At 39.1% G+C, this 27,948-nt stretch overlaps 2 protein-coding genes across 5 annotated transcripts; one reads left to right on the forward strand and one right to left on the reverse strand.

The window, feature by feature from the left end:
* Nucleotides 1-13,036, forward strand: map3k19 (mitogen-activated protein kinase kinase kinase 19). Its single transcript, XM_055215633.2, has 14 exons — nt 1-1,254; nt 1,860-2,100; nt 3,578-3,769; nt 3,982-4,136; nt 4,809-4,921; nt 5,289-5,386; nt 6,668-6,722; nt 7,537-7,618; nt 8,063-8,268; nt 9,102-9,145; nt 9,235-11,067; nt 11,152-11,256; nt 12,076-12,767; nt 12,899-13,036. Exons 2-14 carry the CDS (start codon nt 1,933-1,935, stop codon nt 12,987-12,989), a joined length of 3,834 nt encoding a protein of 1,277 aa, XP_055071608.2. The 5' UTR covers nt 1-1,254; nt 1,860-1,932; the 3' UTR covers nt 12,990-13,036.
* A 132-nt stretch (nt 13,037-13,168) lies between these two features.
* ccnt2a (cyclin T2a) lies at nt 13,169-27,947 on the reverse strand. 4 transcript variants are annotated; one of them, XM_055215637.2, is made up of 10 exons: nt 27,713-27,937; nt 27,069-27,150; nt 21,174-21,302; nt 20,744-20,804; nt 20,318-20,380; nt 20,070-20,115; nt 16,021-16,184; nt 15,842-15,912; nt 14,640-15,714; nt 13,169-14,544 (listed from the first exon to the last, which is right to left on the reverse strand). In XM_055215637.2, the coding sequence occupies exons 1-10, from the start codon at nt 27,868-27,870 to the stop codon at nt 14,477-14,479; spliced, it is 1,917 nt and encodes a 638-aa protein (XP_055071612.1). In that variant the 5' UTR covers nt 27,871-27,937; the 3' UTR covers nt 13,169-14,476. The 4 variants fall into 4 exon arrangements, 2 of the variants coding, with proteins under 2 accessions (XP_055071612.1, XP_055071611.1); XM_055215636.2 differs by having other exon boundaries at nt 13,169-15,714; nt 27,713-27,939; XR_008646950.2 differs by lacking the exons at nt 13,169-14,544; nt 14,640-15,714; nt 15,842-15,912 and adding an exon at nt 19,700-19,788 and having other exon boundaries at nt 16,044-16,184; nt 27,713-27,947.
* Between the last annotated feature and the right edge of the window lies 1 nt (nt 27,948).

The raw sequence follows: 27,948 nt of genomic DNA on the forward strand, positions 1-27,948 counted from the left end.
GTATGGCAAAAATCGCATGTTTTAGCAACTTTTCTACATTTTCCTTTTAAAGTCTGTGTAAGTTATATTAAGTATGTGTTGTAGGTTTGTGACAGCAGTTTGTTTATCTTATATCGTGTCGTTCCGAAACTTGCTCTGCCAAATCTGATCTGATTATGCGAACTCACTGTACACCCAACTGGAAGCATCAGGTACAACACCAGGGTCGTAAAACTGCCTGCAGTAATCCGCCTTGCTCCAGGTCTGCAGCCTTCACGTACTCTCTATTTATAGTATGAAACAGGCTGTTTTTAAGCTTGCAGACTGTATTGATGTGTACTTTCCACAGCGGCCACTAGAGGTCGTGGCGTTCTGTGTGTTGTTCTGCATTGCCCTAATATTGCATGTAGATCTTTTGAATCTTTCATGTGAAGCCTTTTGGATAGACAGTAGCTATTAAACATTACATGGCCATATTCACCTTGGGCAGCACAGAGATTTTTCAATGAAGTTTACAAAATTATCAAAAGACCTTTTTCTTGCATTTAATGTAGCTTAGTTTCCTAAAAAAGCAATATCTTTCATGTTATGGTGTTTCAATAACTTATGGGAAAGTTTAAGTAGATATCCTGGATTGTAACAAATGCATAATGCTGAAAATGGGTTTAAACACAATGACTGCCACACACCTTCTGCACAACACATGAAAAGAGGTTACAAAAGACAACTTCTATAGCTGACAATAGTGTATTTGCCTAAAAAATTTAAAGGATATTTTTAAAACACTGACGAGAAAAGTTAAATATGATTTTACCATTAAGCCCATGTTGCTATATGGAAGTTGTTTATATATACACACTATTTTGTTTAACTGTATATAGTACGATGCACCCTCTCTGATGATCAACACTCAAGTGCACTCCTTTTCCATATAGCAGATTTTTTTACATTATATTTCCTTGTCATGGACACAGACAAAACTTTCTATAAAAGATATGTTGTACATAATCATAACAACCAAGTCATGCTATATTGACATTTCTGCACACTTCTCCTTTTAAAAGCAAAACAAAGGTCTCGCAGTCAGCTTATTGTTTTCATGCCAAAGCGGTTGTCACCTCGGCAACAGGCTGTAAACTCAAGGCTGCTTGAGGCATGAAGACGCAATGAAGTCGAAGAACTGACCCTTAAAAACACAAGGACGTAAATACAACTGTTTGCTCTTCGAACTAAAGCATCTAAATCCAGAAAATGGACAACAAATTGCTGGCACAGGTGAGTCTTACTGGCTTATTGCAACTGACAGCTTTCTCTTATTTACTAAATCTTAACCTAACCTAATTTGTCTCAAAGTTTTAAGATTTATTAATTATGTATTTTACAGCCATCTAATTGTTATTTTTGATCTTCAAGTTAAAACCTGTTATTCTTGTAACACCTTCTCCATGCTAATGACCTAATTTAAAATTAGTAATGAATTATCAATTGGGTAATAAAGTAGAAATAGTAAATAAATAACTTTAATTGTTCATTTATTATTCATGATAAAAAGAATATCCAAAGTCTCCTCAAACTGTACTGTGATTACAAACATAAGGCTGTCATAAACACAACCACATGAGGGCAACAAAGCAGAACGCTTCTTTCGCATAGTGCTGTTGAGAATACTAAGCCAACTGAAGCAAACTAAAAACACACATTTTCGCGCAGTCACCTGAGTAACCCCTAAACACTTCTTTGTTGTTCACATTTCCTAGTTGTAAACATGGCTTTGTAAATTTACCTTTATGTAAGCAAAAAATATTGAAAGAAATGTTAAATGCCGTCTCATTTGTAAGTCGCTTTGGATAAAAGTATCTGCTAAATAACTGTATATGTAGGTAGGATATACCTTACAGAAAGTACACTAGAACTGGAGATGTGAACTGTGAGATCTGCCAGAGCACAATCAGCATGGAGACTCATGAAAGCAGCAGATATGTGGAGCTGCTGTTGAAGGAAGAGCTTGTGGCCGTGGCTGAAGGTTTGGAGCAGGGAATTTACTGTTGGGAAGAAATGGATCTGCCTGATTCAAATGGCTGTACTCCTCTTATTATCGCCTGCAGAATGGGCCTTACTACGGTATAATGGAGTAATATAATCAAAACTAAACAATTGTCATTGTAGGTGGCTTCGATGTTATAAAGCTAGAATATATAAGTACAATATATTGGTTAGAAAACACTCACCTAAAGGATTATTAGGAACACCAGTACAATTTCTCATTAATACAACTATCTAATCAACCAATCACATGGCAGTTGCTTCAATGCATTTAGGGGTGTGGTCCTGGTCAAGACAATCTCCTGAACTCCAAACTGAATGTCAGAATGAGAAAGAAAGGTGATTTAAGCAATTTTGAGTGTGGCATGGTTGTTGGTGCCAGACGGGCCGGCTGAGTATTTCACAATATGTTCAGTTACTCGGATTTTCACGCACAACCATTTTTAGGGTTTACAAAGAATGGTGTGAAAAGGGAAAAAACATCCATTATGCGGCAGTCCTGTGGGTGAAAATGCCTTGTTGATGCTAGAGGTCAGAGGAGAATGGGCTGACTGATTCAAGCTGATAGAAGAGCAACTTTGACTGAAATAACCACTCGTTACAACCCAGGTATGCAGCAAAGCATTTGTGAAGCCACAACACGCACAAGCATGAGGCGGATAGGCAGCAACAGCAGAAGACCCCACCGGGTACCACTCATCTCCACTACAAATAGGAAAAACAGGCTACAATTTACACGAGCTCACCAAAATTGGAAAGTTGAAGACTGTAAAAATGTTGCCTGGTCTGATGAGTCTCGATTTCTGTTGAGACATTCAGATGGTAGAGTCGGAATTTGGCGTAAACAGAATGAGAACATGGATCCATCATGCCTTCTTACCACTGTGCAGGCTGGTGGTGGTGGTGTAATGGTGTGGGGGATGTTTTCTTGGCACACTTTAGGCCTCTTAGTGCCAATTGGGCATCGTTTGAATGCCACGGCCTACCTGAGCATTGTTTCTGACCATGTCCATCCCTTTATGACCACCATGTACCCATCCTTTGATGGATACTTCCAGCAGGATAATGCACCATGTCACAAAGCTCGAATAATTTCAAATTGGTTTCTTGAACATGACAATAAGTTCACTGTACTAAAATGGCCCCCACAGTTAACAAATCTCAACCCAATAGAGCATCTTTGGGATGTGGTGGAACGGGAGCTTCGTGCCCTGTATGTGCATCCCACAAATCTCAGTCAACTGCAAGATGCTATCCTATCAATATGGGCCAACATTTCTAAAGAATGCTTTCAGCACCTCGTTGAGTCAACGCCACAAAGAATTACGGCAGTTCTGAAGGCGAAAGGGTGTCAAACACAGTATTAGTACGGTGTTCCTAATAATTCTTTAGGTGAGTGTATATATGATGTTATATCGTATTTAACTGGTAATCACTATGTACTTTGTTTATGAGTGCTTTATTATACAATCCCATGTAGCAGAAAATACTTTTTTTATTTTATTTAAATACTCAACAATTTCATTTGATTTACTTTCTTCACCTGTGAACACAGGTGATGCATTTTCTTCTGGAAAGTGGAGCAGATGCTACACTCTGTAACCATAGCAACCAGACAGCTCTTCATGTTAGTCAGCCAAAGCTTCAGGATGAGCTGTTATTGGCTTTGAACAGAGATTTACCCCAACAGATGCAGCTCTCAGATGCAGCCTGGAGGGGAGACCTCAGCAGTCTACAGGACCTGATGGTAAGCAGCTCAGACTTCAACTTCCACTTGCCATTTGACCATCTGAAATCTGAAACCAACACAATGTTCAGACAAAGCAGGTCAGACTCCATAGGGAGTTCTCTGGTGGATCTGTGTTGGCCATCTGTCATGAAGATATTTTACTTTAAATCTTTAAAGTAAAAGTCTACTAGCTGCAATGTTAGAAAACTTACTTTGGTTTCATGCCACAGGCCCAAACAGACATGGTGGACTTGAATAAACAGAACAGGGATGGACTGACCCCTCTGATGCTGGCTGTAAGAGATGTGGATTTGTTTGAAAGACTGCGGTTGCCATGGAAATATCAGCCTGTGGAGGTGGTGAAGGAACTGTTGTCTCTTTCAGTGTAAGGAACCGGTTTGACTGGATTTGGGGTGCGTTCAAAATGTGATATTTCCCCCTTTGAAGGGCACGTCAGAGTCGAAACAATCATGGTCGCCATATTGAAGGGTCATTTGAAACTAAAGTGCTCAAAACTGGCCACTTTGCTCCCCCACGGTTATTTAGACAGATACTATATACATTAGCACCACTTAACAAAGTTCATTAAACATGCATGAAAACAAATAAATCCTTTTGAATTGCATAAGCAGGAATCATCCATAATAAAAATATATCCATTACAAATAAATTGCTTATAAAGTTAGAAAAAACAAGTGAGCACAAACCAAAAGTCCTTGATCGACTAAAAGGTATTGCGGAGGATTTTCTTTTTCCGGGTGGATCATCAAAACTATTGGTCCTCCTAGTTGTCAATCAGGAGTGTTGCGCAATTGCATTTTTTAAAAAAGTGGAAAAGGTGGTTCTTTCTAAAATTCGAGAAAATCCTCCACTACACCTTTAAGAAAAAGTATTTTTCATCAACTACACGGTACAAAGAGCTTAGAACATTCCAAATGAAACAGGGTTGGTCACATCATAGGTGTTCAAATGGTCATATAGAAATTAATATTAAGAACGGTGTATGTGACCTGAGGAATAAAAAAGTCTTCACCAGTTTACCTATTCTGCTTTGTAGTGACACAAAGATCCTAGACAAAAGAAGTCACACTGCACTGTGGTATGTCTCTCAGATCAGAAGCTCCAAAAAGGAGGAAGTTCTCCAAATATTGAACTCTGCAATGCAAGATGGTAAAACGCAGCTTTATATATATATATATATATATCAAAGTTAAATCTAATCATTATATAATATTGTCCAGTTAACATTTAATTCAAATTAAAGCAAAGTAATATTGCTATAACACCTGCTGTATAACTCCTAAACTACCCAGAGTTTTCTCATCCCATTCTTAACTCATTGTTTCATTGCATATAATCGCATATAAAACGATTTGAGAACTGGATGAGAAAACTATGGACAGTGGGAGTTACTGCAGGTGGTATAGCAACCTAATTTGTAAGAAACTGTATCGATGAAGTATTTGCAATATAATTAATTAAGTACTCAGGCTCCTAATATGCCGACTCATTTTAGTTTTTGTTTGGTATTCTTGAGAAACAATGTTCACGTGTCTGGAGTGTTGTTGGCCAGGGAGTCCAGCCGTATCCCCCAGTTCCTCTCCTACACGTGACTCTTGCACACCTGGGATAAAGGTCAGGTCTTCTTAAATTTCTAACTCGGTATTCAGTGCAGTTAATTTTGCCTGTTTTTCTACAAGAATCTGAATGGAGCAAAAACAGAAATGCGAGGCTATAAATTTAAGGCAATCACATGTAGTGTATTTGTTTGAATGATTAAGTAGTTCATTGCGTTCCATTTGGTTGAGCCTTGTTCACTGCTGTCAGGCATTACAGCTGGTTAATGATGATAATAGCTGACTGAATGGATCTCCAGATGGTCAGTAGTCAAAAGGTGAATAAGCCAGGTGTGATGCTGTGAGAGGTTATTATATTTAAAGGATTAGTCCATTTTCTTCAAAATCCAGATAATTTACTCACCATGTCATCCACAATGTTGATGCCTTTCTTTGTTCAATCAAGAAGAAATTATGTTTTTTGAGGAAAACATTCCAGGATTTTTCTAATTTTAATGGATTTTAATAGACACCAACACCTAGCAGTTTTAATGCAGTTTCAATGAAGCTTCAAATGACTCTAAACGATCCCAAACGAGGCATAAAGGTCTTATCTAGCGAAAGCATTGTCATTTTTGACAAGATAAAAAAATGCACTTTTAAACCACAACTTCTCTTCTATCTCCTGTACTGCGACACGCCAGCGCGACCTCGCCCAATAGGTCATCACGTCAAGAGGTCACAGATGACATATGCGTAACTACGCCCCAGTGTTTACAAGTGTGGAGAAAGAGGACTGTTCCGACGTTATTGTATGTCGAATGATACTAATTAATATCTTTGTGTCAGTTTATTGTTTAAAATGGTCCGCAAATGTGCATTTCATATATGTAACACGTGACCTTTTGACAGCATTACGCGGTTGCGTGGGGTCGCGCTGGCGCGTCATAGGATCGGAGATAGACAAGTTGTTGTGGTTTAATTTCGTTTCGCTGATAAGACCTTTATGCCTCGTTTGGGATCGTTTGGAGTCCTTTGAGACTGCAATTTTAAGCTGCATTGGGGCTGTTACGTGTTGGGGTCCATTAGAGTGAGAAAAATCCTGGAATGTTTTCCTCAAAAAACAATTTCTTCTCGACTGAACAAAGAAAGACATCAACATTTTGGATGACATGGTGGTGAGTAAATTATCTGGATTTTTTAAGAGAATGGACTAATCCTTTACAATCAAGCGCTTTTACGCAGCTAATTTATTTATTTTGCATTCTTTTCAGATACTTGTTATTAAAAACCTTATCGTAATTGCTTTCTTTATTTAAATGTATATCTGTATAAAACTTTTTGAATGTATGTTTTGCAGGGAGAATCAACTAAGGCTGTCATTGCCCAAAATAACCTGACAGACATCTACCAAGGTGAGTCAACAACTATCACGTTATGTTCATCCAAAGGGAAAGATTACAGAATGCCAGAGAAACACCTGCAGGTTTCTTTCCGAAGTATAGTGGCTCTTTGTGTCCTTTGGGCTTTCAAACACCCCTATTGGTTGCTGCTTTCACCATACTGGAAAACATCTTACACTCTTAGCCCATCCCTCAAGCGACCCATGACAATGTAAGGGGTGTGTCTGACTTTTTGGTCTCTTCTGTCCCAAATGACTTAATCAGACTACACAGTCGGCAACAGAGAACCGCCATGTACTGACACTTTCAGATAAGGATTAAACCAAGACGAAGCAGAACCGCAAAACATTTGCTTTCAGTGAAGCTTAGGTTTCTTAAAGGCCTAAATTTGAAAAAGGTAGAGCAATTCTTTTTACATATATATTTGTGTATACATGTTTATCTATTTATGTTTGTGCGTGTATATCTGCAAGATCAAATAAACCCAATTTCCTACTCAAACGCACCTGCAAGATGCTCAGCATTACAGGCAGGTGTCTTCTAGAAAGGGGGAAATCCAAGCTCAGAATTTAAATCTAAGCCCAGGACCGCAGACTGACCCACATATTTCTATTTTATATGATACAATTTTAGTTCACAGTCTAATATATGTCTTGATATAAGTTCAAAATGTATATGTATTAGTTTTATTTTCTGTGTATAGTGATCCTTACTATCAATAATACAGTTGTTGAATTTATTTAGCACTGCATAGCACTGTATTGACCATGGGGGTGGTTTCACATTGCCCTTTAACCTAAAAGTGAATTTGTGTGTGTTTCTGCAGATAACAGGATTGGCATTGATGGTTTCATGGAGCCAAAGATAAACATGGGAAAAGACAGTAAAGATGAGGGGAAACAAAGCAGGTTAGCTAGCTAAATTTACACACATCCATTCATCACTATCTCAAACCACATTAGCATTTAAATAAACAAAGAGAGCCAATTGCTAATGATGAAATCACACAAAAACACCAACAGCACCTGTACAAATATAAATTACAAACCAACCAGGTCTGTAAAATTCATTCATTTTTACACAAAGACTGTACACAGGAGTTTGGTTACAGGATCAAGCATTCATCAGCATAACAGTGCAGTTTCAGTATGTGCCATTATCCACCCAAGGATAATGGTTTTGCCAATTTCTATTTATTTTAACACAATATAAAACACAAAATGACACCCAATCTGTTAAATAGCATAACACAAAAATTTTTAAAAAAATTAACATCCTTTTAGAGTGTTGAATTTTGTCAACAAAAATTGTCAAATTAATTCATCTAATTATGCAAATCATTTTTCACCCAGTCTGACATCATCCTTGCCCAGCCTATGGTACAGCAGAAAAACCTGGGACAAAACAAGGCCCTTGCATCCATCCCTCAAAGAAACTTTCTCAATACCTGTTTGTCCTGCTCCTCAATTTACTCAGCTTAGTAAGTCGACACCAGCGCTGATGGAACCTCTTCTTCATGCCAGTATGTTGTTGCAAGCACGGGCTAACATATATAACAGTAAGTACAGATAGTTGTTTAGTTTGAAATGGCTATTTTGTTTAAAAATTACAAAATTGGACTGGACTGAAATCAAACTTAAGGATGCATGAGACATTTAAACTGTACAATGTCATTATACAAACCGGGATTGAATATAATACTATTAGAGGAAAAAAAGTTGGCACTGAACAGAGGCCAGTGGGCAGAAAAAAAGTCAGAATCATGGAGAGGACACCTTTTCTTCAATTGATGGAGTGAATGAATGTTAACTAGCCTTAGTGGATTCCTGGGGCATTAGAAACCTTCCATTCATTATTTTGTCCTGCTAATAAACATCAGCAGCACAAGACAATGCCATTGCTGACACAAGGTACAAACTAAGAGATGTCAGAAAACATCTGATAATCCAGTGAATGTAGAAAGATAGTACAGTTTATTATGGTGTCAGTGTTATTGCCATGTTTGAACAACAGCCCTCGAGTCAGTCAGCTTATTAGTCTGTGAGTACCATCCAGCTAGATCATGAAGAGTTTCATCTTAGGTCAGAGAGACCAAATCGATTCCAATTGAATAAGGCAGATAAAGTCAAATTTTTAAACATAAACCTGACAATGCCTTGGGTTCAGTCTCCCCAAAATTTTAATAGATCAGGTAGATGCCAAAGAGCTTCCCAGGTCTTGGAAAAGTTAAGAAACCTTTAAGTACTGTGTTGTTAGCGAGGTAAATAAGTACAGGTGAGGGGTAGATGATGTTTCCCAGCTCTAGAAGTATCGGAGAGAGTACAATTTTAACAATATTGGAATAATTTAAGATTGTCAGATCAAGTATAAACACTTTTCAATGAACTGCAGGGCTTAGAGGTGGTAATACAGAAGATGATGTTATTACACAAAAGGTAAAGAAATAATGTATTTTCAAATATATCTGCATAAAGCTTTCACTCAAGTCTTTTAAATGTAACATTATATTGTTATGCTTCACCAGATGTCACTACCAACCTCATTAAGGACACCTAAACATCTAGCTCCTCTGGACAGAAGATACAGGGATGTCACTTGTCTTGCCAGTCTTGAGCACCCTCTGCCCTCAAAACCAACAAACACATTGCCTTTCTCATCAGAGTCCAGAGATAAAGTGGAAAGGATTTCCATGCAGTCTTTCAGAAGATCCAGAAGCACAAGAGCAGGCAGTGAGGAGAGTAATTCCTACAGCAGTAGTAGCCAAGAAGAGGAAGAGAATGTTCCTCAAGAGACAGACACAATATTTGATGTCTTAGAGAAGTCATTGAATTTGGAACTAGGATCCAATTTGGATTTTCAGCAATTAATTAGTTCTGTAATTATTAATAACACAGAAAACACAAACATTACAATTTCAGATGATAGGAAAGAAGATACGCCTATCAGATCACCCATTGTTAGGGATTCCAAGAATGAAATGAGACATGACTTAAACTCTGATGGGTCCAGTTTTATTGCAGGTGAGAATTACCTCACTACTGTGAATATCAGTGTAGATCAAATTCTTCATAAAAAGAGCAAACCAATTAAGATTATCAAAAGAAATGACAGAAAAGGCAAAACGTCTTTTCACACAAATCAATCATTCAATATTCTGGCACGCAGAAATCAGACTACTACTTCAATCACCAAGAATGGAAAGAAATCACCAATTCACTCAAAGGTGAAACTCAGAGAAAGTAAGTCCACAAGCCTGGGCAATGTAGCAGAGACACCTTATCAATCACATTTGCCAACAGTAACACCTACAATATCTTGCAAAAAAACTACAGATGACATCTCAATCACAAAGAGGGTATCTGAACCCTATCAACACACGAGGTTGAGTGTCAATGACAAGAAAGTGAGTAATAATATTCCAAACCAATTTCCCAGAGATCTGAGAAGCGCAGGACTACCCAAAAAGCCAGCTTTAGGAGTGCCACTGCGAGCAAAATCTGCTGTGGAGCATGTCACTTACAAGGACATGTTTCTAAAGATCAGTCAAGGGGATGAAGGTCCAGAAATTTATGAAATGTTTGCAACTCCAATGTATGAAAATCTTAGAGCAGACAATTCTTCTGAGAAAACCAAACCAGTCAATACATCACTTCAAGTTGAAAGACAAATCAATAGAAAACAAAGAGATCAAAAAACAATGGAAGTTAACAGAAGGAAACAAGCTCAATCAGAAAGATACATCCGAACTAAATGTAAGCAAAACAAGCGAAGAGACAATGTTCCAAAACTGTCAAAGAAACATATTCCTTCTTCCGGAAATAAATGTCACATTGTAACTTCTGATTGCGAGGAAGAGAAAAAGCAGAATTGCAAAATGCCCTTTACTGGGGATGATGGGAAGGAAATTTCTAGCTCAGTTATTAAAAGACAAAACGGTTCCATGCTGTCCATCATTGAAGAAGTACTTTCAAACACTGTGTCTAAAACAGATATTCTTCAACAACATACCTCAGCCTCAACATCTGAATCGCATCTCATTAAACATTCAAATCATCAAGAGGCCCAGACTCCAGCAGATTCATGTTCCACAGGTAACCCTGAATTATCAAGTGTGACCAAACTCCCAGCACACCCTCTGATCAATACATGGACAAGTGACAGTACGGTATCACCTGTATACCAGAGTTTCCTCGATGAGGTGGGTAATGAACCTCTTACAGATGACTTGCTGCGGTCTTTGGCAGAGGGCTTAATATCACTGGAGAAAAGAGATGACGAAACACCCGAGACTGAATTTGATGACGGCAAGGAGTTTAGTAATAACTTACCATCAAAATTTAAGAAACTGTTAAATGAGGTAACTGCTAAGAGATTTCACTTTTACATACAACCAGCTTTAATATCAAATAACTACCTGCAATAAGTGTCTGTTCTCCGTCAGGGCATTTCCTCCAGCGAAGTGCATTATTCCAAGAGATCATGTTTGGATGATGCTGCTATCACATGGACAAAAGGAGAAGTTCTGGGAAAAGGAGCCTATGGAACAGTAGGTGTAACTCCACAGCACTCTTCATTCAATAGTTCTACACTCTCTCAAATAAAGGTTCCTAAAAAGGATATTTGTCAGACTACATGGTCCAATAAAGAACCTTCAAAATTCTCAGGACCTTTCTGTTACATTGGAGCAGAGATGCCCAAACTTGGTCCTGGAGGGCCAGTGTCCTGCAGAATTTAGCTTAAACTTGCCTCAGCACCTTAAATAGCGGCTTCAGGTGTGTTTGACTAGGGTTGGAGCTAAACTCTGCAAGACACAGGTCCTCCAGGACCGAGCCCGGGGACCCCCGCACCAGAGGTTCTTTGTATTTAAAGGTTCTACAAACTAGCCAAGAAAAAAATGGATCTTTGAAGAACCTTAGAATGAAAGTTCTTTGGGAAATCGAAATTAAAAAGTCAACGGCATCACTGTAGACCAGGGGTAGGCATTCCTGGACCTGAAGGGCTACTGCACTACAAACTTCAGCCCCAACCCCAATCAAATGCATCTTATCAAGCTTGGAAAGGGCATTCAGTTGTTTGAGATTAGGGTTAGAGCTAAACTTTAGAGGACAGTGGCCCTCCAGGACCAGAAATGCCCACCACTTGCGCTAGATTTAAAAAAAATGGCTGGGTCCTAAACATAGCCCATTGGGTTCTAAATTAATCCATGCTGGGCTGTTTTAACCCATTGGGTCAACTATAAATATTTTACAAGTTAATTTAACCCAATGGCTGGGTTTGTCCCTTTTTGACTCAACAAGCTCCATCATATCAAGAGCAAATTAAAAGATTGTAGATTTCTCATTGTGGTTTTTATCTGTATCTGCAGGTGTATTGTGGGTTAACCAGTCAAGGTCAGCTGATTGCAGTCAAGCAGGTAGTACTGGACGCTTCAACTTCAGAAATTGCAGAGAAAGAGTATGATCGTCTGGAGAGAGAGGTAGACCTTCTTAAGAACCTTCGGCACAGTAACATCGTTGGTTTCCTGGGCACAGGTCTGTGTGAGAACATTGTAAGCATCTTCATGGAGTATGTTCCAGGCGGTTCCATCTCTAGTATACTGAGCCAGTTTGGACCGTTGCCAGAAAAAGTATTTGCATTATACACCCGACAGATTCTAGAGGGGGTTGCCTATCTTCACGCTAATAGAGTCATCCACAGGGATCTGAAAGGGAACAACATCATGCTTATGCCCACTGGAGTAGTCAAGCTAATTGACTTTGGATGCGCTCGCCGGATCACCTGCTTAACTTTGAGTAAGAGTGACCTTTTGAAGTCTGTGCATGGCACCCCATACTGGATGGCACCGGAGGTGATCAATGAGACAGGCCATGGACGAAAATCAGACATTTGGAGCATTGGCTGTACAGTGTTTGAAATGGCCACAGGAAAGCCACCCCTTGCACACATGGCCAAGATGGCAGCACTTTTCTACATTGGGGCTCGAAAAGGCTTGATGCCTTGTCTGTCTGATGACTTCTCTACAAACGCAAAGGGCTTTGTCCAGGCTTGCTTAACCAGGTAAGCCTTTAAGGACAATTCTGTTTCCAAATGAAAATTACATCAATTCATTTCAAAGCAGAGGACAACATTTGCAATGTTTATTTTGTGCTTGTAAAGATGACCTTTTTAAATGTTGTTTTTATTTACAGAGATCCAAGTCAACGGCCATCTGCTGAGGAATTGTTAAGGCATCAATTTGTCTCGCATCACAGCCAAATCTGCAAAAAGCCACTTAACTAGAAACATCTCCATTCATTAAAGCAAAGGGTTACCTAGAAAAGTGACAAACTGACGAATATGTAAAACTACTGTAATCCAATTTGACATGGACAAATAATGTAGTCTATGAAATCACATAGATAGCCAATGATAAATGTGCCATTACATTTTTTTAAATAAATGATCACAAACACAAAGACTGAGGTTAAGGTATTGGAAACCATGGGATTTTTTATTAAATCCAAATAAAATGGGGCAAAAGACAAAAATAAAAATAAAGTGCCAGGATTTTTACTTGCCTTATTTAAATGATAATTTTTACAATGCAGGCCTTATTTACCCAAAGCTTCACTTATAAGAATCAAAATCAAACAAGATCAAAACCAATAATCTGTGTTCAGAAATAATGTTAAACTGAGGGTCTACAAGTGCCCGTCTCTTCAGGTCAATACTTTAATAATAAAGCAGTTTTTCTCTTACCGAACAATGTTTCCAGTTATTTGCTATTGGTTGCACAAATGGGCTACTGCTTCAGGCTAAGAAATATATCAAATGCACTTCACAGCGAAGATTATGTAAACTTCGAAGAACTCTGCTTGCACTTTTTGAGGCACAGCCTTTGGCATCCAGCTTAAAGATCACAAAAGGTACAAATTGCATGGCCTCTGACAACATACCAAGAACTGACAAAGTGTTGACTGCCTGTTATTTCACACAATCTTGGCAGCAATATATAACAAACATTGCTAGAAAGCTGCTGCTAGAAATGCCAACGATAGATTCTAACACTGAGTCACAATGCGTCCCCCAAATATACACATACACGTGTGTGGTGTGTGTATATAATTTTACAAGCAGCTCCACCCTGAGAAGTTAAGGTACAGCTTTAAACATACAAGAATGTATGTTTTTGTCAACGCTCTGTAAACAACTCTATATCATCCCTTTCATAATAAACTTACCAGACAGGAAGAAAATGAAATGAAGAAACATTCAAAGAACTATACAACTTAAATTGCTTAATTTTGAATTTCCTCTTCAAACTTAATTTTAAACAAATACGAGTGTCAGTCATTTGAGAGGCTGCTTTCAGTCTTTTAAATTTTTTATAAATATTATTGCGGGAAAAAAACACTATCACTCGTTACACCATTATATCTTATGTAAAGATAAATGTTGTTGTATTAACACTCATTCTCTGGCTCACGCGTACACGCAAACTGCTTATGAAGAAACAGTGAGGACAAAGCAGTTATACAGAGAAATGCCCAGACTGAACCGAACTGCCAGAAGATCGGGAAGCATTTTTTATTTTTTCTCTTACTCCATTTCATTCACATTCGTGATTTTTTCTTCATAATGATAACTATGCTCGATTTTTCTTTTAGATTTTTTATCTTCCTTTCCTATAGGTTCAAGAGTTCATTTCTTGGGCACTTAACAGCGAATCAAGCACATCAAAAGTATTTTTGTAGTCTGTGTGTTGGCCATTAGCTAGGCCGTCGCCCTCAGGGCCGTGGATCTCCACTGGCTTCCTGTCCAGTTTCACTAGGGTGCTGAGATGTCCGTAGCCCACCTGGTATGTGACAGGGGGAGGGGGGAAGGGAAGGTTAAGAACAGAGTTGTGAGATGACACACACTGCTGAACAGAGGAACAATGAGAGGAACTACCTGCGCCACCCTTAGAGCTTTTGCTCTTTTTGGAGTGGTGATTGTGGCTGGCGTCGAGGTTCCCCCTCTTGCGTGAGGAGCCGGAGCTGGAAGCTGAGCTTGCACCGTCACCACCGGGACCTACCGGGCTCCGAAGGGACGAACTTGCCGCTGGCACCTCGAGGACACCCCTGCCATTTCCGCTATGTGTATGGGAGTGGACGTGTTTGTGGTGATGACGATGGGCTGAGTGGTCTCTGTGTTTCTCCTTGCTCACGTGTGGGCTGGAATGTTTGCTCTTTGCAGCGCCTTCATCTGATGAGCTGTGCCGCTCAGAGGATACTTTAATTTTCATTTTAAGCTCCTCCTTACTCGACCCCCCCTTCTCACTCTGGGAGGGGACAGGGAGACGGAGTTTTAGGGAGCTTCCTTTATCCCGTTTGTCCACTTTGTCTTGCCCGGGGATGGCAAGCTTCATCTTTATGGGCGAGGAGGTGGTGCCACCGGCACTGCTGCTAAATCCTTGCTGCCCTTGCAAATGCTGGGGCAGGTGCTTACGGTGTTCTGTCTGTGCTGGAGCACCACAGACATCCCTAACCTCAGTCTCCACATTCTGCGGGTCTTGTTTGCGCTTCTGCCCTGCCAGCTCAGCAGCATGTTTTTCCCTGTACTTGTCCAAAGACATTTTCTGAGTAGGTGCAGGAGGTGGAGGAAAGGTCACAGCCTGATGCTTCACCCCAACGCTGGCCTTATGTTCGTGTTTCACAGGGTTGAACTCTGCGCTTTTGTGAGGGTGCATAGAGTGTGAGGGAAGTTGTTTGACAGAAAAAGTTTGGTCCTGAGGCCAGTCACTTGGGGCGGTGTATGTGTACGAAGTTCCCTGCATGTTGGCAATGGAATCCAGGGAAAGAGTGCTGCTTGGGTTGCCTGGCAGGGACACTGGAAAAGACGTGGAGGCTTTGGAGAAGGCTGTATTTGTGGAGACTCCGGGTAAGGCATCCATCAAGGGCAGGTCCTGGGATAGTGAGGGTCCCGCTAAAGAGCTGCTGTCTGAGGACTGACCATCAGTTTTAGGTTTCTTAGCAGCTTGTGTAGCCTAGAAATAAATACAGTAATAATTTGGAATTTGGAAAGGAACACAGAATTGTATTTAAATCAATTTAATCAATTCAAAAGTAATTAAATGCATGAGAGTGTATTATATACTATCATACGTTGCGTACCCTCCAGTTACGAATCCTCTTCAACCTGCTGGGTGTCTTCTCCAAAATCTGCAGAAACTCGTCGGTCAGTTCTACAACATAGATGCACATTGACCTTTATGGGGTAATTGGGTAACACAATGCCCAAAGTACAATACACAGCAGGTGCAACCTGTTTTTAGAGAAAATGCATCACATACCATCAAGAAGCTCAAGTGTAACTGAGCTGTCAACATACTCCCACCAGTGCTTTCCATCAGTAGAAACTGGGATCTCCCAATTGGACCACTTGCATACCAGGTGAATGCAGACACAGGCGATGACCGTGGGCTTGTGCTGTAGGCAGAAGGTGGTGAGATGCAGACTGCAAGAGCATCACATAATGGGAGAAAGAGAGACAACAAAAGAAAATAAAAAGCTATTAGTCGCTGAGGAGATACAAGGCAATCTTAAACATCTATTAAATGTTAAGGTATTATAACATTAGCAAAAATAACATTAAAAGGGTAAACTAAACTCCTCAATTATGAGTAACATGCTTCCAAAATTTGCTGCCATAAGTCAAAAATTACAGCACCATGCAGTTTAATTACACTTTTAGTGTCACTAGTGATGTACTGAACCAGACCAAAACAGAAAACAAATAACTATATATGCATAAATCTAAAACCAAATCAATTACGCATCTGCAAATGTGTTTTAATGCAAGAATGAGAATTAATAAAAATTTAAAGAAATAATTTTGGTCTTATGATGCACAGAAAATGCTTTTTCATATTTTCGTCCCTAAGAGCCACATAGGTTGTACAGAGTTGAAAAACAACTAGCATAACATCATTTAAAAATATTTTTTGTTGTATTAGAAGATATTGTTGTTACAGCAGGGTTTCCCGCAGCATATTTCAGTTAAGGCGGCCCGCCTAAGCTTGGAAACCCTACCACCTTAACTAGGTCGTCCAAAAAAAAAACAAATCGCTGCACAAAAGGCCGTCAAGTGTATCTCGGAGAATAGCGCGTACGCGCATCACACCGCGAGCGGGGACGCGCGCCACATGGCCGAAATGAGAAAGACGTGGTCCCGACCGTCACTGTCTGGAGGATAACTAGCCAGTTGATAAAACATCTCGGAGAATAGCGCAGACGCGCTTCACACAGCGACATGCACGCGCACCACACGGCCGAAATGAGATAAGACGTGGTCCGTCATGTCTGGAGGATAGCCAGTTGATAAAACGCGTGTCTGTGAGAACTGTAAGTGGACTTATGTTTTGGGGTTATTTAAGCCAGCCTGTTATTGTATTAGTCTATAGTTATTGCAAAAAAGTAAGTTAGCTGGTGATTTTGTTGTTTGAGCAACCTGCTAGGGTTTCACGTGCCTGTTGATTAGATATAACTGTTGAGCGCTCTTGCTCACTTTATTTATGTGCATTATTTACATGCTACAGTAGTTACACTCCTTTAAAGGGGGGGTTTAATGGTATTTCAAGCATTCTGACTTATTAACACAGTTATAGAGTTGTTTCCTCATGCTAAACGTAGGCAAAGTGTCAAAAATGCAGTTGGGCGTGTTTCAGGGTATTTCTGTGCCGAATGCACTTCGCCAGGGTTCGTACAAGTTTCGGCTAATTTTTTTCGATTACGGTTCTAACTGACGTTTCAGGGGTTTTCGATACGTATCACTTCTTTATATGGGCTTCCGCCGGAAAACTTCCCCCGGAAAACCCCGCCCAGCCGTCAGTCAGCGGGAGACGCTAGAGCTTGCTAACAGCTTATCACGCCACTCAGCTTTGTTTAATTTCAAAAGTCAACAATGGCACAACAAGAAGTGTGTTTTTGGATGTAAGGAGAAGACATCCAGCCTCATGGAAACAATGGATATAGTTTATTATCCGGATTAGCAGCGAAGTTTTGCGTGTGTGTTTGATGCGGTGGATTTTCAGAACCGGGTCATGACGAGTTACACGTGGTAAGTAAGACTTCTGTCTTATGTTGGAAATAGGCGCGTGTATATTATATAAATGACACGAACATGTAGTGAATCATACGTTATAAGTGTTGTATAGTGTTGCATGACTCGTACTCGCTCCTCCCATGTTATAACTCCTCCTTCTTCATTTTTTCGTACGTTATCGGAAAGATTCGTTAAAGCTAATATTTCTTTTATAAATCTGATTAAACTCAAGACTCTTCAGAGATATAAAGGATGTCATACTACTCTATAGGTACTCCAGATTGATATCAGAAATGCAGAAACAGCGTGTGTTACGTGAGCTTTAAGATAATGTAATTAATAGTGGGAAATAATCAATTTTTACCATTTTTACGCTATCTATCATCGTTCGGCAGACGTTCTACAACATCTGCTTTAGTTTGTGTTTATTAACCCTTTAGTTTCACTTCATCACGCAGCTATTCCCGTTAGAGGTAAAAACATTTCATTCATTAATAATCTGGTATGTGTTCATTTTTTGTCATAGTTTCTTCAAAATTAAGTTTTATTTGAGTGTTTTAAAAATAAATATTTTATTAATTTATTTTAATTTTCATCTTGACGCATACGCCCCACCCCTTTGATTGCCACACCCTCGGCCACACCCACCAGCCCACCACTACCACCTTAACTAACAAATTTTCTGCAGGAAACCCTGTACAGGCGTATAAATCGAATGGCATGATTATAGATTTCCAATAATTAGTATTTGAGATTTGAAGTAGCACACATATTTGAATAGAAAAATTCAAGAAAAAATATAAGAGAGTTGTTACTCATAATCAAGTGCAAACTTGATACAAGCATATGGTTACCATCCATGTCTACAAGCCCAGGTTATGCAAGACATTGATTCTTTTGTCTCATTATATGCCTTTTCAGTTATCTCTGTGAACTTCTTCCAAAATCTAAAATATCACTACTTTAAGGTTTGACATGAAAATGCACTTGCTCTGCTCTACAATGGCAATATATTACCAGACAATACACATCTACACTGCAAGAATACTTGGAAAAAAGCTACCAGAAGTATAGCTTTCCATACCACAACATAGCAGAAATATAGTTTTCCTTATACTAACTTTTAGGTAGTTTTACTTGAATTTTAAATAAACAATAAAAAACCTTTGCCTTTGTTAAAAGCTGGATGGTAACCGTGTGCCATTGAACAGAACCAATGTTTGAACATGGGCTTGAACATATTGCCATATGCACATCTGCTGTATTACAATATATTGTGCAGAACTAGAACTACATCAGCTTTACAAAATAAGAGTGACATTTTTCAAAAAGTTACTGCTTATGGCCCCAAACATTATATATTTTGAAAGAGTTAGAAATTCAACAGACTGCATTACATGCAAGTAATGTGAACAAATGCTGCTCCAGTCCCATGTTCAGACATTGCTGCAGCATTCCTACGTAAACAAGGGTACACATACTAATGACAGCTAAACTGGTTTTAAAATAATAAAGTAACACAAAAATGAGGGGGAAATGCACACCAAAGAAAATATCTCCAAGTACACTACAATGGAAACTACACCCCTTAAGGACCCTTTCACTCGAAATACTGTGTCGCACCTGACCTGACACCACAAATATTTTAAAGTTCATAATATGTACTGTACAAAAATGCACTGCCAATGAAACAATTGTTTACACGGTTAATTTTAATCAGGTCCTTAATGGGTTTATCTACAATAAAACGGCTACATCACAACCCAAGCACAACAGATGTCTTAATTCTAAAATCAAGCCAAGCGTTGAATGACAAACAAAAAGTATGTCTAAATAGTCAGAATACAAAAAATGTGACCGAAACAAAGGTTCATTTTTCACTTTGAGAATAACAAAGTAGGAAAAAACAAAGGGGTCGGGGTACTTACCGTGAGGACTTCTATGTAATGTTTACATCTGTGTAATCTTTAGCGGCTATTCAGGCTACCAAAGTGTCTTTTTTTAGACAAATGCACTTCTGTAACCGAGCAAACGTGAGGTTCAAGAGCACCACTACACTTCACATTGTGCATTCAACCCCTCTGTGCCAACAATAATCCCCCGTACAATACACCGCACTGCAACCGGGGCCGGTTTCGCCAAACCCCCTCCCCGCCCCACTTTGAGGACATGTTTGGGAGGGGGGCCTCCCGATAACCACCGGTGCAAGGAGGGTGTTGGACACTGGTAGGGTAACCTGCAGTAAAGGAAGCTATAGTGTGCAGTTACAGTGCAACAAATGAGGTTCTGGATAACAACCTGTTGGTAGCCATGAAATAGGAAGTCTGTGCCAGATCCTTGCTTGCTGTGAAACAAAAGAGACAAAAAAGATGGATAAGTGTGAGTTTAACTAATATTATGCTTGACACAGTGAGGTTACCTCACATTAAACTACTTGCTTAGCTTTAGCTCAAAAGCCAATAGTTTGACTAAAAGACTAAATCGTTATATATATATATATCTCACAGTGATTAGGGTGTCATAGAGGGGGTGTATGAAGTCTATACCTCGCACTAGCTGGGAACATTTCACCACATCAGTGTGTGGATGTTCAATTGTTATTTCAAAGCCTGCAATATAAAGAACATGACTTTTATTCACATCTGCTTCACAATACTCTCCAACACTTGTCGAACAAGATTACCATGCTTTCATTTGCAATAAGCCTTCTTAATACAAATTAACCTTAATAAAACATGTAGTTGTAAAAAACATTCAAGATCAACTTTTTTGCATCAAACCTTAAACCTAAATTAAATGATCCAGTTTGCCAGGTGAAAACTCACATTTAAGTGGAAATGTTCCAACTTTCAAAGCCAAACTTTACCATTCAAAATCCTCATTGGTTTTAAAGGTGAACCACAGTCAGCAAGCCTTCCTTGTTCACGCTTACATTCAGGTAAAAGGAACCTCCTTCCACACAGCACACTTACCTAAAGTCTGCAGCACTATGGTTTCAAGTATCACCAGCTCTTGAGCTTGCTGGAGGTATGCCTGAAGTTCAATAGACAATCATTACATGATGCTTGTAATGTGTCTTTCTGTTACCAATAGACAGAAATCTAACCAGCCATTCTGGCTGAAATTATGTAGTCTTTCAATACTAATTACAGGCAACACTTTGCAGCATAAATAATGCTTTCTTTAAAAGTTGGTGCCTTCAAGAATTTTTTTTCTTTATTCAAATGAGATACCAATCCGACCACACTGTTCAGGATTGATATCCCAGCATTGACACACTAGATGTCAAAAACTGATTCTGTAGAGACACAACAGCTGTGGAGCAATAACTTTCCAGTTTGGTGAAAAGTAAGAGGTAAGTGAAAATACAAAACAACAATTCACAGAACTCCTCAGACTTACATTACTCTTTGTATCCAGTGGAGGTTCCTGGGGATTTAAACAAGCATGTGCTACTTTAATGACATGCTCAAGTTTTCGTGGTTGCTCTTCAACTTTTGCAGCCAGAAATAATGTTGTCGGAGAAATGGTCTGTGGATGGAAAAAAGTGGCCATGATATTTCAAATGAATGCTGTTATCAAGTTTTGATGCAGTTTTACACATTTATTACAGTGTAACAAGAAAGTTTCACTGTGACCTACATTGGGTCCTACAATGGTTTCCCTTTGAACTAGCTCAATATGTCAGGGAACTACACTGCGACCAAAATGGTCGCATATGCGACCTTTTGAAATGCCATGGCGACCCTAATTTTTAATGGGTCGCAAATGCATCACGGATTATTTTTATAGGGCTTATTCGCAAACACCGGAAGTCGCTAACCGCGGCCATCTTGTTGACATGACATCTGTCCTGCCCCTAGCCACACGTAGATTTGAGTCGAGGGGAGCAGTAGCCTAATGGCTTCATCTCGTCTGTATTAAGAGAAGATGAGATTGATTATTGTGGAACCATATCAAATAGCCTTAAGTAAAGATCCGTCCTTATTGCCAGCCGTAACTTATCCGGATATTTATAACTATATCGTTCATACAGTATCCGCATTCATCATACAAGCACTGAAGGGCCGTTCACATTATAACGATAACTATAACGATAACTATATCATCGTCCACATAACCAAACAAAACGTTTATGCTAATTCGCTCACGGCACTCGCACAAATCACTTGCCTTTAATATTGCTTGTAATGAAAACTTTTGCAGATGTCCTCAACACGCTGCGTTTCGCGTAACTCTAAACAGTGAATCTAATAGTTTGTGTAATCTCTTACCTTTTGGCATAACAGTTAGTTAATGTACTAGATTAAAAAGCATTACGTAGTCAATTTTCACAGCAACTGGAGGTAATCCAATGTTATAGACCTCAGCAATGAGCTCACTGTCATTTTAAGTGGCCGTGCACTTGAAGTTCAAATAGATTTTAATGCTATCAATGGTTTATCCTTCATCAGGTGGGAAAAATTGCTCAGAAAGTGATCCCAATGATATCGTTCATTGTATCTGCATCGTTATAGTTTTGGTGTGAGCTCCGCTATTCTGTTTATATAAAACGATTTTCAAAACTATATAATTATAACACGTTATAATGTGAACGGCCCTTAATTCCCTACCTAGTATCAATGCCAGACCTATTATGTTCATATAGTTATAAATACTAATTTAATAACGGTCTCAATTTATGGCAGCTTATTTGAAAGAGCAGTTTCAGCCACTGCTTACAGCTAACCATATGTGATCAAATTATGGGGACAGACTTGGCTGTGAGGCATATATCCCTAACGTTACCTGGGGTAAAATGATGGGGACAGACTTTGCTGTTGGGAGTCTCTCCTTCGCTGGTTCAACTCCTCTGTCTCCTTCCTTTCATGTTTTCTGACATTCGGTATCGCATAAAAGCTAATTCCGGGGTTCTTTTTGCTGTTGTTAGAACATCCGTGTATTACACCACACACCATCGCGCGGTTTTAAAAAAAAAATTACACCGATAATACCATGCATAATACCCACGCTGCCTCGCTTGTCAATTGACAGACTGAAAGTTTTGTGTCAACAATATGGCCACCGCGAACATTGATGACGTAGATCGAATAACCCCTATACCTACCTTATGTTTTAGGCAATATGCTATGATTTACTATGAGCATTTATGAAAACAGAAATGTGTATTTTAAGAATACATTTTATAACGTGCTCTGAGCCTTCAACACATTAAGTTGGCTTCATTTTGCGTGCAAGCACGTCCTGTCTCTCTCGGTGTGCGTTCGCGTGCTCTCTGTTTCTCAATGAATTAGGCCGGTGCGACGCGAAGCAAATGTCACATTGTATCCTTCCATGTTTCTGAACTTGAGCAGAGTTTTACCTTTAGAGGTCTTCATGGAAGACCTGAGACCCATACGGTTCTGGGTTTATATTTTAAATGGTCAGTCGGGGTCGGTCCTAGTTTAATTACTTCGGGTCCCAAGTCTGATTACTATTGTTTGAACCAGAGTCAATCGGAGAACGGCCGTGAGCTCTACCACGCTAAAGCTTGAGTGCAGTTTTAACGTGCATCCGGTTTTTATGGCGATAACAACTGGCTCTTGTTACGACCCCACGCTGAATTTTTTTTCCTTATTTTTTATAACCTTATTATTAATAAACCATATCTTTTCTAAAATCTAAAAGTTTGCATAGATATGGTAGCAAAAAAAGCAATGCTAATGTCAAGCCCATTGCAGTGAATGAGCAAAGCTCAAGCTGACTCAAGATATAAAAAAAACGCAAAGCTGTAATGTAAAATCCCCTCTCACCGGGGCAGCAAGTAGACTTTGAAATCTAAATATAATCTGAAATAATGAGTGGATTAACCCTTGTGGGTGGTTCCAATTCACTACCCTTTCAGGCGGTTCCAATTCACTACCCTTTCGGGCTGTTCGTGTAATTTTTTTCATAAATCTGTTAATCAACGTCAGTACTGTTTACAAAATTTATATGATTTTTACTCTTTGATTGCCAAGTTCATAAGTGGTTTCACTGATTTGGTGATTGTGGACTGGATTTTTTATACCTTTACCAGTCTTGGGGATGCCAAAGATTGGTAAAAACATTGGCTTTGATGCATTTTTAGTTTTTGTGCAGTATCAGTTTTTATTATTTTTCTCCCTCATTTACTGTTTTTGCCCCATTGACTTCCATTTTAACAACATTTTTTGATTGCCATGAGACCATATAATCATGCATTCTTGATTGTTGGCAGTTTTTCCTTTTGCCAAGAGCTAAAATGTATCATTTTTTCTGTTGATCACCATGTGGCACCATTAACCCTTTGTAGTAGGCCTGTGCAAAAAATGGAGCTTAATATCTGGCTTGTACATTGAGTTATATGGAGCATAACAGCAAATTCTTTTGTGTGTGCATGTAGGCCAGTCCACAATCACTTTTTATATTAAAAATAGGTAATTTTGTGTTTTTTCATCAAATCGGTGGCATCACTTATGAACTTGACAATTCAAGAGTTAAATCATGGAAATTTTGTAAGCATTTGGTAGTTTTGATCAGTAATGAGGGTGATTAACAGATTTATGAAAAAATATATATTTTCATCTGATACTTATTTATATATTTAATATTTATCTGATACATTTTACAGCCATTTAATTTAGTAGCTTTTTTTGCACACGAACAACCCGAAAGGGTAGTAAATTTGCCCATGGTATATTGTTGAGTATCTTAAAAAATTCAAAGTATTTTCTCAAAATATGTGTAAATTTTACTCCCTTGCTCGACCGGATTTCAATGAAGCTTGGTGGGTATAGATTTGTGGCGTTAATCCCACTGGTCGGGGGTGGGACTTCTAAGGGAGTCAGTGCGTCGATCTCCAAAAACATGCGCCGGCCCGTGCATTTTCCTCGTTCTCCCTAAACCAAACTGTGCAGAGTCTGTCACAGGGGGTGACATTGTATCTTCAATACATATGTGTACATGCGTGTGTGTGTGTGTGTACATGTGTATACATGTGAATGGCCCCTACGCTAATAGGATTTTGTTTTCTTTCTTTATGTCTCGTCCTCGACTCCGAGGACAATGAGACAAACAGACCCATTTCTGGTAAATGTGAAAGTCGGCACACCTACTGATCTACCCCAAGGGGTTTTCCCTCCTGGGACTGTTTTTAATTCCCCGGCTAAAAAGTCTGTTTTTTTTTCTCCTAGGGGGTTTTTCAACCCGGGGAGGCAGCCTTCTTGGGCTTAACTTAGCACCCTCTTCTTTACGTTACATTAGTAATACGCACGCTTATAATGTTGATTCATAGTCACAGCAAATTTAGTTGCTTGTGTTATCGTGTATTATGTTGTGTTATCTGTCGATTTTCTGTGCTTTCCAATGCTTCTATTAATGTAAAGCTGCTTTGAAACAATCACCAATTGTGAAAAGCGCTATATAAATAAAATTTAATTGAATTAAATATAAGATGTCACCAAAAATCATTTCATTTGTTGAAACACAGAGGGACAGTTTCCTGGACAGGGATTAGACTAGTCCTAGACTAAAATAAATGTAAGAGCTGTCCAAACTGAAAACAACTTGCACAGACATATCTTAAAATACATCAGTGCCCTTTGTTTTGCCTCAAAATGCACATAAGAAATGTTTTTATTAAGACATGATTGCTAAAACTTCTTATATTTCCCAATTAAACTAAGTCCTGTCTCAAGCTAATCCCTGTCCGGGAAACCACCCCAGAGAAAGTGGTGGCCAAATTAAGACATAAAAAAACTAAAAAATGCAACTCATCTCAACAACCCATAAGGCAAGAGAGAAATGGAAAGATTTTTCTGCTTTTACTGCTTCTGCTCTATCTAATAGAAATTATAACCATTATAACATCAGTCACATTTATAATTTATAGACCTACACTGTCTATTAATATACTATACATAGTATTGTAGGGGTCATCTAATTGCTTCATATATCAGCGCAAAAACAGTAAAGGCCGGGGTATACCTTTTTTCCGCGTCCGCGTCGCGCGCTCACGCGTCCGCGCAGCTTTTCGAGTATACTCCCCGCGGCTACACGGGGATGGCCGCGTTCGACACTATACGCAATACAAATGATTTCATATTCAAATTATTAGTCTAACAGGCTGTCAGGGCAGCACTGATTTGGCGACATTTACAGTACATTAAAACATTAGGATAGGTGAAGGAAAGTAACTGATCCACCATTGCAAACACAGTTTAGAACAAACAACAAGACAACAAAGAACAGGAATCAAACAAACATGCTCCAGGGCTTTCTGTTCTTGGAAGAAGTAAGAGTTAAAGAAGAAAAACGATAGTGTGATAGTGTGTGTGCAAATGCTGTCTATTTCCTTTGTATAATTGTTTATAGTGGAGTGCCCTGTCTAAATATTTTCACGGACTGTACGCGCACTGTCCGCACGGTCTCAAATTTTGGGCGGACCCTCTTGATGACGAAAATGACGTCATGCGGACGGTGCGCATACGCGGACGTCCCTAGTATACTTTCGGCTTAAGTGTTTTCATGGTGCTTTGACAAACAGTGTCAGCTTTTATCATGGAAAAGAAAGCTTGGGGTGGTTAGATTAATGAACTATGATGTGAAATTAATATTAATGTTCAATAAATCAAATTATTATGTTGTGTCACACATTATTAGTTCTTTGTCACGTATATAGTAGACCATTTTTTTGTCGGTGGGTAATGTGTTAGCCGGTGAAAAGGGCAATCAAGTAAATTTCATATCTGTGGGAAACACTGTAACGTTAAAGAAAACAAGGCGGCATGTGTTTTAAAAGGGGTTTTTGAAAATGTTAGTGTAGTTCCCTGACATTATGTAGGAAAGTACCACGTCAGAATTTAGCTAAAATGATATTGGGGTGGTTTCCCGGACAGAGATTATTTTAAATCAGGACTAGGCCTTAGTTTAAATAGGAAATATAACTAGTTTTAACAAAAATGCCTAACTAAAAACATTATTTGTGTGCATTTTGAGGCAAATCAAAAGGCACTGATGTATTTTAAGATATGTCAGTGCAAATTGTTTTCAGTTTGGACAGCTCTTACATTTATTTTAGATTAGGACTAGTCTAATCCCTGTCTGGGAAACCGCCCCTTAGTGTACTTAATCTTGGATTAATAGTGCACTTTGGTAACTGCATTAACAGTTCCACTAAAAACACAACAAAGCTTACATTTAAAATGAAACCTAGAACAAGGCTATTTGATAAAATGTATATGGCATTTTTTAAATGATTAAAAATAACACATGCCAAGGATAGATGGAATCACTTACATTTCTGTGGAATTTGGTGAAAGAGTGGTACATATAAAATCTGTGCATGTAAACGATGGCAGTATTTATTGTGAGTTGAGAACTGATGTTTACAGTCAAGGAAAACTTGAGAATTTCAACCATCATCTGACCTAAACACATATTTCTACATGATACCCGTTAACCGCAATGCTAAACACATTTTGAGAAAAAAACAAATTACATAACAGACATCCAAACGAGTTTAGAGCGGGACCGGAAGTGCTTTAATAGTAACCGGTTTGTTCGCCTGCCGTTCACATAGCACATAATGTATGCTTGAACTGCGCGTGAACCTAAGCGTAAACATACACAAAAATAGATCCAAACTATTTTATTACATTTCGATCACACAGACGAAATAACATCGCGGGAGTTACACAAAGTGTTTCTTATGTCTATAAATCATTAAGAAAAACGCGCCTGCGCACGAGACGAGCGCGCCCTTTCTAGATTTAACGGCTTTATTTGAGAAACTCGAGGAATATTGTCAATCTTACAAATATGTATAGTTAGCAAAACATATAACCGAAATTACTAGAGATTACTGATGTTACATCATTCCAAACAGTCACGAGTGAGACACAAAAACGGGCCTGCTGTTGATCCGCGTGTTTGAAGGATACACATTTAGTCTCTGACCCATATCCTGAATAAGATTTGCGGCCTGTTGTCGATACGACAGCTCTCTGTCCGGTTCCACTCCGCAGCGGCGAGACGGGGTGCTTTCGAGTTGCTCCCGGGTGAAGAACCATTTGGACGATGATCCCCGGCACGCCGCCATTACCTTCCAGCAGACGAACAGAAAGCAAACGTCACGAACAGTCACGCACTTACGTCACACACGCGCAGGCGCAAATCC

Source organism: Misgurnus anguillicaudatus, chromosome 17 (assembly GCF_027580225.2).
Source record: "Misgurnus anguillicaudatus chromosome 17, ASM2758022v2, whole genome shotgun sequence".
Lineage (NCBI taxonomy): Eukaryota > Metazoa > Chordata > Actinopteri > Cypriniformes > Cobitidae > Misgurnus > Misgurnus anguillicaudatus.

What these genes read in the sequence shown, in the direction of transcription:
- map3k19 (XM_055215633.2), top strand. Translation starts at nt 1,933, where the DNA reads ATGGAGACTCATGAAAGCAGCAGATATGTGGAGCTGCTGTTGAAGGAA. An exon ending in GAACTCTGCAATGCAAGATG is followed by an intron (nt 4,922 to 5,288) that starts GTAAAACGCAGC and finishes GGTATTCTTGAG; the next exon opens with AAACAATGTTCACGTGTCTG. An exon ending in GTCCAGGCTTGCTTAACCAG is followed by an intron (nt 12,768 to 12,898) that starts GTAAGCCTTTAA and finishes TTTTATTTACAG; the next exon opens with AGATCCAAGTCAACGGCCAT.
- ccnt2a (XM_055215636.2), bottom strand. Translation starts at nt 27,870, where the DNA reads ATGGCGGCGTGCCGGGGATCATCGTCCAAATGGTTCTTCACCCGGGAG. An exon ending in TCACCAAATTCCACAGAAAT is followed by an intron (nt 21,303 to 27,068) that starts GTAAGTGATTCC and finishes TTCCATCCACAG; the next exon opens with ACCATTTCTCCGACAACATT. An exon ending in CACTGGATACAAAGAGTAAT is followed by an intron (nt 20,805 to 21,173) that starts GTAAGTCTGAGG and finishes ATTGAACTTCAG; the next exon opens with GCATACCTCCAGCAAGCTCA.